Genomic DNA, 12,735 nt, shown 5'->3' on the forward strand with positions numbered 1-12,735 from the left:
GGTGTAACCTGAAACAAATAACTAAAAGCATCCAATACAGATAACAAGTAAAATGAAAAATGTAGTTCATCAATCGAAAGAAAAGAACCTATTCAGACCTAGTTATACCTTCATTGCTCACACTTAATAGTGGAAAGAGCAAATGAGTCAAAATTGAATTGGCTATGATCAGATTTCAGGTCTCACTACAAGCTGGCTGACAGGACTCACTAATTTACCAGAATTGCAATGAATATATCAAGAGATATAGAATACACATTGGAAAACCATTGATTGACAAAAAGTGACAACAAAAATAATGGAAATGAAATTGACAAATAATAACTAAAAACTAAAGAAGACAAAATGAAAACTAAAATAGAGCTTTGAAATCATAACGCAACCTAATGCCAATAGCAATTGAGTAACTTGCCACAACAACAGGACTGAAATGAAATTTTCATTTTTATGTAACTTGCTACATGCTAAGAAATTTCAATTTTCAAATGAAATCCTGCAGACTACAGCATATACCAGCACAGATCAAGGCGCGTGGGTCGCCTGGTCCTATTAGGATAAGCTCTGTGCAATTTGGCAAATCCACAAGCGAAGCATCTTCAGAACATTCCTTTGCAGAGCAATGCGAGGTGCCTGCTTCATGTATTGATTCAGTTGACTATATGGATGTTTACTGAAGCTGGCGCAGAAGTTGAGAGATGGGACGAACAAAGACCTGTCTTAGATGATTCAGTTGGAAGGCGGAATAATAACACAGCAATTCCCACTGCCAATGGGACCTCTTCGTGCGGGCATGGCGGCGCAGCGCGGCGAACCTGCACACGGAGGCACCGATTCGGCCGTCCAAGGCGAGCTGGAGGGCGGTGAGGACGAGGTGGAGGCGAGCTGGAAGGTGGCGACCTCGACCACCTGCGGCGCTGCACGTCTGGCACCTGACGCGGCGGTCCTAGATCCGGAGCACGTGCAGCAGCATGCTGGTGGCCGACGGGCGCAAGGATGACTAGCAGCCGGCGAGCGTAGTGGTGGTGGTAGCACATGGCTGGCAAGCACGGGGGTGGGTGGGTCGCTCGCCTGGCAACAAGCTCGGCGTCGGTGCCTCGGGGGCGGCCGGCGAGCGAATTCCGCAGCGGGTTGGATCGAGGGACGGGGGCGCGCGGTCTGCTGGGCCGGCCCATTGCAGCCTGGTGTCGCGCGCTCAGCGCCGAGCGCGAGGGGTAGCGCGTTAGACTGCGATATTTCATCTAAATCACCAAAACAAAAAAGAAAAGATCATGCACTACTATAGAAACGTTTTTCGCGGCGGGCGAATTTGCTTTCCTGCAGCGGGCAAACGTGTCCGCCATCGCTTAAAGGTCACGGTAAATCATGGCCTTCCCGCGGCGGGCCGCTTTGCCCGCTGCGGTTAATCGATTTCCCGCGGCGAGCTCTTTAGGATGCCCGTCGCGGTTAATAGTTTAAAAAAAACAAAAAACAACCTAGGAACCCGTCGGCGAGCCCATTCTCGAGCCCACCGACGAGCCCGTTCCCAGCCCAATACCAGCGCCACCGCACCTCGCTGGATCCGCCACCGAGGTCTCCTCCTCGCCGTATCCGCCGCCGAAGAGGTCATCCTCGCCGGATCCGTGGCCAAGGAGGACGACCTCGCCGGATCTACGGCCAGGGAGCGCAGATCGACCGGATCCGCGGCTGTGGACGAAGAGGAGGCCGGACCCGCGCCGTGGACGACGAGGGCGCTGGATCCGCCGTGAGGCCATGGAGGAGGCTGTCGTTGTCGATCCGCCGCCGGGATGCCTCGATCCGCCGTCGGGAGCCTCGATCCATCACCGGGACACCTCGATCCGGCCTTGTAGGAGGCTGTCGTCGTCGATGCGCCGCCGGGAGCCTCGATCCGTCGCTGGGAGACCTCGATCCAGCCTTGGAGGAGGCTGTCGTCGTCGATCCGCCGCCGGGACGCCTTGGTCGCCCTTGGACGAGGTCGCCGCCGTCGCGCCCAGCTGTCGCGGCCCCGTGCGCGCCGTCGTCCGGCCGGCCGTCGCGCGCCGCCCAGTCGCGCGCCGCACCGCAACCGCCTGCTCCACCACGACCTCCTCGTTGCCGCGCGCCGACGTGGCCTCCTCTGCACCGCTCCTGCGGGGGATGGGGCGGAGGAGCAGTGAGAGAGTAGAGGGGATGGGGATGGGGAGGGGGAGTGAGAGAAGAGGACCTGGGCTACGGGGAGGGAGATGAGAACGAGAGAAAGAGTGAGATGAGAGTCCCAAACCCTAGCTCTAGCTTTTATACTCAATGGCAGAAATCGGGCCTTGCTGGGCCAACTGGGCCTCGGCCTTTTACCGTGGCGGACCTTATAATATGCCCGCCGTGGAAAATAGGCTTTACCGCGGCGGGCAAGATAAAGCGCCCGCCTCGGTAAATCAACTCTTTACCGCGGCGGGCAGTTTAAAGAGCCCGCCACGGTAAATCAAATTAACCGCGGCGGGCGATTCATACCGCCCGCCGCGGTAAATAATGATTTCCTGCGGCGGGCAAGTAAGGTGGCCCGCCGCGGTAAACCCTTTTCCCGCAGCGGGCGCCTCGGTGGCCGGCCTCGCTGGCCGGCCACCGGTTAACCGTGGCGGGCAAAAGAGGTGCCCGCCACGGAGCCTATTTTGGCCACGCTGCGCAAATTGATTCCTGTAGTAGTGATGGCACATGATTTTTACACCTTATAGTGTCTACAACAACCGCTACCCAAAATACAAGACCCATTCCACGTTTGGGTAGCGCTACAGGTAAAGGGTTCAATACCCATTTTTTATCTTCTCTAATAACAAGACCCAAAAGAGAACCCTTTCTGCAAATGGGTCTCCAGGGCAAGGTATAGCACGAATGCATTGGATAATAGTTTTTTTATAATTTATATCATTTGGGCTTTAATCTCATCAAAGATAGGAGTCCAACGTTACAAAGAAGGTAGTCATAGCTATTACAGTAACTCATCGTACCCACAAAAAAAAATTAAAAGACATCACGAAATAGAGTTGGACATCATTAACAAATCATAATAATATAGATGTCCATTTATAGGAGGCAAAAGAATTGCATAGCTATTGACTCTTAGTTCGGGCAAGCCAAAATCAGCAGCTCCTTCCAATCGGAGCCCCAAAACCAGTACATAACCGGCTAAATAAGAAGTGCAAAAACGGTTTTGATGATCGGGATTTATCAAAGGTGATTTTGTTTCTCGAGAGCTATAAGGCCCACAAATTAGTGGAGCACATATCAAGAATTAGCAAGAGACCGATGAACTAGCATGGCTTCTTGCAGAAGCACTTGCGGTTGGACTGGCCAAGCTTGCACTCGCCATCGTCAAAGTTCTCCTTCTTGCACACCTCGGCGCATTTGTCGCTATTGAGGCAGAAGCCCTTGAACTGGAGACTCTGCGATACGCACTGGCTCTCTTCCTTCCCCTTGCTTTTTTCCTCCTCCTCCTTCGCTTTCAGTTTGTCCTTTAGCAAGGTCTGCTTGACTACTCCCATTTTGGCATCAATGGTTGCCATCTCTGCATGCACCATATTGATCAGTGATCACATTTCATTTGTCCCATTTTGTAGATTTTGCAACGTACAGATTAATCACCAAGAACAGGTCCGTGGTGACCAATCAATCTGCCTGGTACGAGTAAGATTATGGATGGCTAATGAGCAATTAACGCCTGACACCATAAGGCATAAGCTAATCACCTGCTGCGGCGAGGAGAAATAAGAAGAGCACCGCTCCGGGAGACACTGCCATCTTTCTCTTGTTTCACCAGGAACGGCTGAACCTGCAGGGCGACAATACAAGTGGGTGTGGAGGAATTCTCGTGGATACTGTACATTGATTGGAACACAGGAGCACCAAATTTAATTTATATGAACAGCGTTGGCGTCGAGCTTAGATTAGTCGATGCTTATTTTGGGCAGTAACAAAATAGACATGAGGCAATCTCTCTCCCCCCTCTCTCTCTCTAACATAACTAGGGACGACCTCAACAAAAAAAACATGCCGCTGACCTTGATAGATGATGACTTTTTCATGAAAAGTGCTGGTAGGGTATTTTCAAAGTTACTAAAATCCCAATGTTTTACTAAACGGTAAACGGTCTTTACATGGTCACCCTTCGTTTAACGTTTATGCTGTTTACACGGTGTTTAAACGAAGTTAAACGGTCTAAACGGTTTTATACTTAAAAAAATACATATAATTATATATGTGCATGTAAAAAATAAAGTATTCTAGCATTTATACATATTTATCCGAGTAAAAATCAATTATTTTGGTATGTATATATATTTATGCTTGTGAAAAGAACCAAATATAGATATTTATGCATGTAACATATCAAGTGTACACATTTATAAATATAATAAACTTAAGTATACAAAGTTATCCATACAAAACTGAACTAGATTTACCTCGTGTTCGCCTAAATTGTTGTTTAAACAGCTATTTAGCTCGTTTAATGTTGTTTATCTCCATTCCGTTTAGGCTATTTAGGCCGTTTTTTCTCGTTTTTGACCATTTAAACAGTCAACCGTTTAATTTCCGTTTACCCCCTAAACAAAACAGTTTACCACCATTTACCATTTACTGGCCGTTTAAACGGCCGTTTAATCCGTTTAGGCGAACACCGACTAAAATTGGCTAAGATATATTTTAGTCGGGATAGTGTTATGAGATGGGCTACTTCGAGTAGCTGGGCCTTGGCCTTGTAACTAGGCTAGGAGCGATGGCTGGCTTAGAGCATCTTCGAGAGGCTCTCCATATCCTTTCTAAATGCTAGGAATAGAGATTTTTGTGAAAAAAAACTACCCTCCAACAGCTTATCTAAATGGTTATTCAAATATAGTCATCTTTTATTCCATATTTTTCGCTAGCCAAAAATAGAAGACGAGAATGGCTCTCTAGAGTATGCGTGAGATATAGAAGAACTGTTGGAGAATGAAAAAATATAGAAAACGACTATTATGCAAATGACTCTCCAAATGATGATTTAGAGAGTGAGATTTAGAAAGGCTATTGAGGATGCTCTTAGCGGCCGGTGCTATGTAGTTATAAGCATGCGCAGCCACCTCCTAGTCATTAGGTACGAAGAACGGAACTCTGCCGTACCCGTTCCCCAAACTGTCTGAATCCCACGGGTGTCAGCCATGATTTCTATCCGTTCTTCCCAAGTTCTTGCTATTTCGGTAGATTACCTGCGCTACTGCTAGATTCTTGCATTAATAGTCGACCGCGGAATCATCTCTAGCTTCTCCCGCCGCCGCGAAAGCAGCAGCACGCGCACAAAACCAGTTAGACATCGCCCGTAACCGTCTCCTCTTCCATGATGTCGCCGCCTCCGGCGTCTTCCTCCCTCCAGTCTCCTCTATCGACCTCCGCCCCAAGTTCGGAGACCGATTCGAGGCAGTGGTCTCCGCAGAGCTAAGAACCAAAGAAGACAGGGGCGATCGGCAAGGTCTCGCTCGGTTTCGCGCAAGCTTTCCTGACGATTACGGAGAGCGCAAGGGCTCGATGGAAGACGAAGAGTGTCAGATTTCTGGTGGATCCCTCGGCGAAGGGATTCTCCCATGGTTTTGAGAAGGACTCCTATCCCGTTGAAGCAATCAATAGAGAGGAGGTGAAGTTGAAATCCATCCCGATCTGGTCGCATCGCGCCTCCAATGGCGGTCCTAGCGATCCTCTGCTACCTGCGGAGGCGGGCAGGAAGGCTTTGAAAGGATTTGTGCTTCAAGGGCCTACCCGTCAGAGACCCTGGTTTCATCTATTGCCCAAGGTTAGGATCGTCCCAGAGATCCTCGGGTGGGCACCTTATTCTAGGCCACGCGTCGAGCATTGGGGGGGAGGTGAGCCTGAGGTTAGAGACGACGGATCCGATGACCTCACCAAGCCTATTCCCCATCCCATTGGCACTCTGATGCCTCACTTTCAAATCTAGGGGTCGGCAAACCCTAAGATCGAATCCCCACCTCCACATCTTGATCCAATCCCCAAATCCAATCTCGCGAAGTTCGTTGGACATTTGTGGAGTGGATCCCCCACCAAGTCGTTTGTAGCTGCGGTTTGATCTGAACCTGTGGCTACAGTTCGTATGAAGATGTACCAAGGCGGTGGGCGAAGAGGCGGGTATGGATGGGGAGGTGGCTATGGATGGGGTGGTATTGGAGGCGGGCAAGGGCACGGTTAGGCTGGGGGCGATCCAGGTGGAAGAGGCCGCAACACCTGGGACCGCAAGAGCAATCAAGATGATGAAGGCAAGAAATAGATCGTGAAAGTGGTCCCGTCTGCTCAAGAATCTGATAAGGCCAAATGGGACCAAGCTGCTAACAAGATGGGTGGTAACCAAGTGAATGAAGAAATCGTTGATCAAAACAGCCAACTAGAGGTGAATCAAGGGCCTGAGCTTTGTGCTAAGCAAGTAGAGGATCAAAGCTTCTTTTTCATTGAAGAATGTATTGACCCCAGAGTGTCAAAGGGTAAAGGAATGTATTGGTGTTATCAATGTTCTGCAAGGTCATGCTACTGCTAAACAGATTGAGCAACAATTTATGCATTTGGTTGGATCCAACTCCTGGAAGTGGAATGCTAGACAGGTGGGGGATAATAGATTTGTGATGAGGTCCCCTAATGCTAAGATGGTGAGTGATTGGGGGAAGTTCAAAGCTCTTGCCATGAATTTTGTTGATGCTCAGATAAAGGTAGAGCAGTGGCCATCCAGAATTGGTGCCAAAGGAGTTCTTCAGCAAGCCTGGTTTTGGGTGAAGGATATTCCTGGGGATCTGAGGTCGATAAGGACAATAGCCTAGGTGGGTGGCTTGGTTGGGAATGTTGTTGAGATTGATGAAAAGACTAGGTACAGAGCTGATTATGCAGAGACGTCCTTAAAGTTCGCAAGACTGCTGAAGGGACCTTGGGGATGTGCATCCATGACTTCATCTTTGAGAGGGAGATACAAGAAGATGACACTGTGAGGACTCTCTCAAGTGGGATAAAGGTTGGTGAGAAGGAACCTCCACATAAGAAATACGAGGCTCAAGATCACCCAAAAACTTCTGCTTTGATCAGTTCTTCTAATGTGAGTGGCCCCAAGACTACTGAAGCTAGCTCAAGCAAGAACAAACAATAGATGCACTCAGTACAGACTTCTAACTCTGCCCCTCCAAAGGTGAATCCCAATAGCTGTGTGATTGGCAAAGAACCCAAAGATGATCAAAGGCAAGTCAAGGAGAAAAACAAGGAAAGTATGACAAATCAGGCTAACTTATCCAAAGAGAGTGATATGAAAGTTGACAGAGTTCATATCCCTGACAACTTTGATGACTGTGATGCTAAAAGTGAATCCTTGAGTGATAGGTTAAAGAGGAGTGGTGCCTATACTAAAGTGGGGCAACGAAGTCAGCAAAATAAAGACAAAGAGAATCATCGGGTTTGGGCAATGGAAGTGGATGAGAGTGTTGATCCTTCTGCACAAATCATGGGGAACAAGGAACAAAAACTTAGCTTGAAGAGCTTCATGTTTATGGAGGACAAGATGACAAATACAGAGAGGAATCTCAGATTGAGAAGGACACAGCTAATAAGGCCTTGATTAATTCTCAAGAATGTGTCTTGACTGATGATGGATGTGGGGAAGCTCTGGTGCCCCTGAATACAAAGGGGGTTAATTAAGAGTACATGGCTGTGGAAGAGGAAATAACTAAGGAAGTTTTGCCTGAGAGAAGGAGTGAAAGGTTGAAGAAGGATGTTCATCTTACTACAATGGAGAAGAATGAAGCTTTAGCTAAAAAGAGGTCTTTAGAAGGTACCATTAAACCGTCTTAGTCTTTGTCTGATATTAATAATGTTGAATTGAACAATCTTGCTAAATGTATGGGTGTTTTAGTTCATGAGAATAATTTTTCTACTTTTGACATGCTTAAGGACCTGGAATCTGCTAGAAATTGTTTATATGCTAAACATCAGAAACAAACTGTTAGTGAAAAACCTAGTGACATTGTTGAATGTGCTGTTGATAAGGAAGTTCTGACAATTGAAGAAATTGATGATGAGGAATCTGAATTAGAAGAATTTGTGATTCAAAAATCATTAATTAAGGATAGGTCAGTTAAAAAGAAGTTCACATTCTCCCCAAGGGGGAGGAAGCAAGACCAGGTAGATCTTGGCTTGTTAGATTCCAGGAATAAATGTATTCCTGTGAATCTAAATAAAATAATAAAACAAAAGAAAAAATGGTAGTTCAAGGGCTTATTTGGAACTACAGAGGTCTGAAAAAGGGAGGTGTTTCTACTTTCTTGAAGAATCTTATTCTTGAACACAAATTTCACTTCATTGGTTTACAGGAAACTATGATTGCTGAATGTGAGGATTCTTTGTTAAGAAAATTTGATGTTAATTAATATTATTTGTGGCTTTAGAATTCTTCTAGAGGCAAATCAGGTGGGATTTTAGTTGGTGTTCTGTTAGAAAGATTTGGCGTGGGTTCTTTCAAAAAAGGAGAATTTATGATCCAATTGAATATGTGGGATAAAGTGTTAAAAATCAAATGGAATCTGCTTATGGTATATGGAGCAGCTCATGAGGAGAATAAAAATGTTTTTCTTTTCTAAATTGTCTCATTTTTGTGCTAATAATGATGAGGCTTTGCTAATTGGTGGCGATTTTAATATTATTAGATATTCTAAAGAAAAAAATAACATGGATGGAGTACATACCTCTTTTCAACTCTTTGATTCATTTCTATGAGTTAAGGGAGTTGAACATGAATGGTGGGATGTTTACATGGTCAAACAATCAGGATCCCCCTACTCTGGTTAAACTTGACAGAATTTTAGTAACCAAAGAATAGGAGGGCATTTTTCCTCAGGCAGTGGTTAGAAGACTACTTAGTGAAGTATCTAATCATAACCCTTTGATTGTTACATCTGGGAAGTGTGATGGTTTGCCACATATACAGTTTAAATATGACTTGAACTGGTTACAAAACCCAGACTTTTTTGTTCTGGTAGAAAAGATATGGAGCAAACCGTGTAGAGCTAAAACTGCTCTAGATAAGATTCAGCAAAAACCTCCAAGGTGAATTGAGAAAGAAAAGAAAAGTTTATCAAAATGAATTGGCGGAACTAGAAGCTATTGAAGAAGGGAATGGGCTGTCTAATGATCAACTGGATAGAAAAACTTGGTTGTTATGTGAAAATCTTAAGTGTCTTGAACAAGAAGAAATGTATTGGTTTGAAAGAAGTCACAAGACTTGGCTTCTCAAAGGAGACAACAACACCTCCTACTTTCATAAGTGCGCAAATGGGAGAAAGAGAAAAAATAATATTATTAGTTTAGAAAAAGATGGTCAGGTAATTGAAGGTGATGATAAACTATTAGAACATGCAACTGAATATTATTCTGAGCTATTTGGCACACCCATTGAATATGAAGTTCAAATGGATCCCTCTATCTTGGAGGATGCTCCAAAAGTCGCTTCAAATGATAACAGCATCTTATGTAGGCCTTTTACGGAAACTGAAATCAAAGAAGCTTTGTGGCAAATGGATACAATAAAGCAGCTAGACCTGATAAAATTCCCATTGAGTTTTTTCAAAGTTGCTGGGAGATAGTTAGATTGGATATTATTCAGCTGTATGATGATTTTTACAACCATAAAGTAGATGTTAGCAGGATGAATTATGGCATTATAACCATGTTACCAAAAGTGAAAGATGCTAGTAAGATTCAACAATTTCGACCCATCTGTTTATTGAATTTCCTGTATAAACTGATCACTAAAACTCTGACTATCAGGCTGGAAGCTGTTGCTGATAAGTTAATTCATAATACCCAAATTGCCTTTATGAAAAAAGAAATATTGTGTCTAGGATAATGTGCTTGCATGAAATTTTACATGAGACCAAAAGAAGGAAAGAAATAGGAGTTATCTTGAAAATAGATTTTGAAAAGGCATATGACAAGATAAACTGGAACCTATTGTTTACTTGTCTAGAAAAAAGAGGTTTTGATAAGAAATGGTGTGAGTGGATAAAAAAGTGATTTCTAGGGGACTGTCAGTGTGAATGTTAACAACAAAATTGGTTCATACATTTAAAGCTTTAAAGGTGTTAGGCAAGGTGATCCATTATTGCCAATCCTATTCAATTTTGTCGCGGACTCTTTAACCAGAATGGTACATAAGGCTCAAGAATATGGTCTGATAACTGGTCTAATTAGTCATATCATCCCTAATGGTGTGGCTATTTTACAGTATGCGGACGATACCATTATTTTCTTGAAACATGATCTGACTGGAGCAATACATATGAAGTTACTCTTATATCTATTTGAGATGCTTGCTGGTTTGAAGATTAATTTCAACATGAGTGAAATCTTGATGATCAACGATGATGAAAGTCGGGGGACTCAGTATGCTGACATTTTTAACTGCCAAGTGGGCTTGTTTCCAATTAAGTACCTAGGGGTACCTGTTAATCCAAGTAGGTTAAAGTGATTGATTGACTTCTTTTAGTTGAGAAAGGGAATAAAAGGTTAGATGTTTGGAAAGGGTGGACCCTATCTATGGCTGGCAGAGCCACTCTTATAAGTGCTAGTCTGAACAATTCCCCTATGTATCACATGTCTGGCTACCTACTTCCTAAGACTATCATTAAGAATATGGATAAAATTAGAAGATAATTTTTCTGGCAAGGTGGTGGGACAAAAAAGAAATATCATCTTGTTAAATGGGAAACTATTTGTAAAAGAAATATGGAGGTTTGGGGATTAAGGATTTGAGAAAAATGAATATTAGTTTGTTATGCAAATGGTGGTGGAAGCTAGAGAAGGAGGAAGGCCTCTGGCAGGAGATAGTGAAATTTAAATATTTGAAGAATCAATCAATTCATGAGGTTGGACATAAACTTAATGACTCTCCAATGTGGTCTGACGTTTTGAAAATCAAACACATTTACTTACAGGGGAGAAGTGTCTCTATTGGTAATGGAATGATGACTAAATTTTGGCTTGATCCATGGGTGTATAAGGAACCTTTATCTGTGATTGCTCCTATTCTGTTTGAACTGTGTGATAATAAGAACATCCCTGTTGCATAAACCTTGAAGGGTACCCAGATCTCCTTTAGGAGATGGCTGTTTGATGATCTTAGGATTGCATGGAATGTTATTTGGCAGGATGCTTTGAAATTTCAATTAACAACTGATGATGATTCTGTTATCTGGTTGATAGGAAAAAGTGGCAAGTTCTCTGTAACGTCGGTTTACAATGCTCTTACTAAATCTTCATCTAGGGCCTGTCATAAGAGAATTTGGAAAGGTAAAATTCCTGAAAAAATCAAATTTTCCTTTGGCTAATGACTTACAATGCAATTTTAACCAGAGATAACTTAAAGAAAAGAAAGTGGCAAGGTGACCCGAATTGTGTTTTTTTTGTGACCGTGAGGAAATCATTTCACATCTGTTTTTCCAGTGTCCTGTAGCCAAAGTGATCTGGGGTATTGTAGCTAAATGCTTTGCCACACATAACATACCCCTGAACCTGCAATAGTGTTGGTTATGGTGTGAGAAATGGTTGCCTTTTGGAAAGAAATACCACCCATGAGGGTTGCAGCCATTTGTTGGGCAATTTGGAAATGTAGAAACAGAGCAGTTTTTGACAGGAAACTAATAAAAATCCTCTTGAGATTATCTACCGCGCTTGTGCACTCATGTCATATTGTTTAGGTCTTTATGCAAAACTAGACCAAGAATAGCTGGTGCAGGGGGCAAACACAATGCTCTGGGTGGCTAAGGAGGTCGTAGCTGCTATGACTACAAGACAGGTGAATCATCTGCTACTCCAAGACGGTGAATGCTCAGAGCATGAAGATGATCCTATGTGAGAAGTTGGTGCCTTATCTGGTGGTGTTCAGGATAGTCTAAGCAAGGATGCTTTTGCTGCCTGTGGACAGTTCTAGCTGGGATCATGGATTAGCCTTTTTAGTTTCTCCCTTAGGTTAGAGGTTCCCTTTTGCTGAATAGGTCATAGTTTCTGTTAGGTACTTGATCATGTTTCAATGCTTAGATACCCTGCGTGGTTTTCTGCATCGTCAAACCCTTGGTTCTGGTACTATCTGTAATCTCTCTGAATAGTTTTGTATTTTCGTTCATCGTAATGGAAATGGGTGGTTCCCGCGTGGAAAAAAAGTTCTTGCTATTTCAGTCTCAATTCCACTCAGTCATCCAGGTTCATAACAAATTGGAATTAGGAGCCTTTGGTTCTGAGAGATCCAAAATTTTTTTTTGCTCAATCCGGGTTCTGCTCGTGCCGGCGCCTTCACAGAAGCTGACCAAACACGAGAATGTGATGACTACATTGGAGGAGTTGTCCAGGCAGTTCGAGGGCTTGCAGGACATGATGAAGCAATCCCTGGACAAGCTATGCGCGTTGGAGTCGTGGCACAGGGGAATAACCAAAATATGGAGTAAACTTCAGTTTAGTCCATCCAAACACCCCTTGATCATCGCGATCCCTAGCTAGCTAGCACCAAAGCAGATTTGGAAGAACCAACGACAGTTGCATTACATCCATTTTGAAACCATGAGCTTACACGTGACATGCAGCAGCATCGTCTTGACTACCCACGGATGGAGATTAACTACAGTGAGAATTGAGATAGATGTCATTCCGCACGCTCAGGCATCGTCATAGAAAGGAAGCAACAAGAAACAGCGACGCGCTACA

At 44.2% G+C, this 12,735-nt stretch overlaps 1 protein-coding gene across 1 annotated transcript; it reads right to left on the reverse strand.

Moving 5' to 3' along the window:
* Positions 1 to 3,064: 3,064 nt before the first annotated feature.
* Positions 3,065 to 3,839, reverse strand: LOC136467324 (defensin-like protein CAL1). The gene is made up of 2 exons (XM_066465980.1): positions 3,717 to 3,839; positions 3,065 to 3,535 (listed from the first exon to the last, which is right to left on the reverse strand). The coding sequence occupies exons 1-2, from the start codon at positions 3,766 to 3,768 to the stop codon at positions 3,282 to 3,284; spliced, it is 306 nt and encodes a 101-aa protein (XP_066322077.1). The 5' UTR covers positions 3,769 to 3,839; the 3' UTR covers positions 3,065 to 3,281.
* Between the last annotated feature and the right edge of the window lie 8,896 nt (positions 3,840 to 12,735).

Source organism: Miscanthus floridulus, chromosome 7, assembly GCF_019320115.1.
Source record: "Miscanthus floridulus cultivar M001 chromosome 7, ASM1932011v1, whole genome shotgun sequence".
Taxonomy (NCBI): Eukaryota; Viridiplantae; Streptophyta; class Magnoliopsida; order Poales; family Poaceae; genus Miscanthus; species Miscanthus floridulus.

Coding starts and splice junctions, on each gene's coding strand:
- LOC136467324 (XM_066465980.1), bottom strand. CDS start 3,768: ATGGCAGTGTCTCCCGGAGCGGTGCTCTTCTTATTTCTCCTCGCCGCA. Junction 3,536..3,716: donor ATTTCTCCTCGCCGCAGCAG/GTGATTAGCTTA, acceptor TGGTGCATGCAG/AGATGGCAACCATTGATGCC.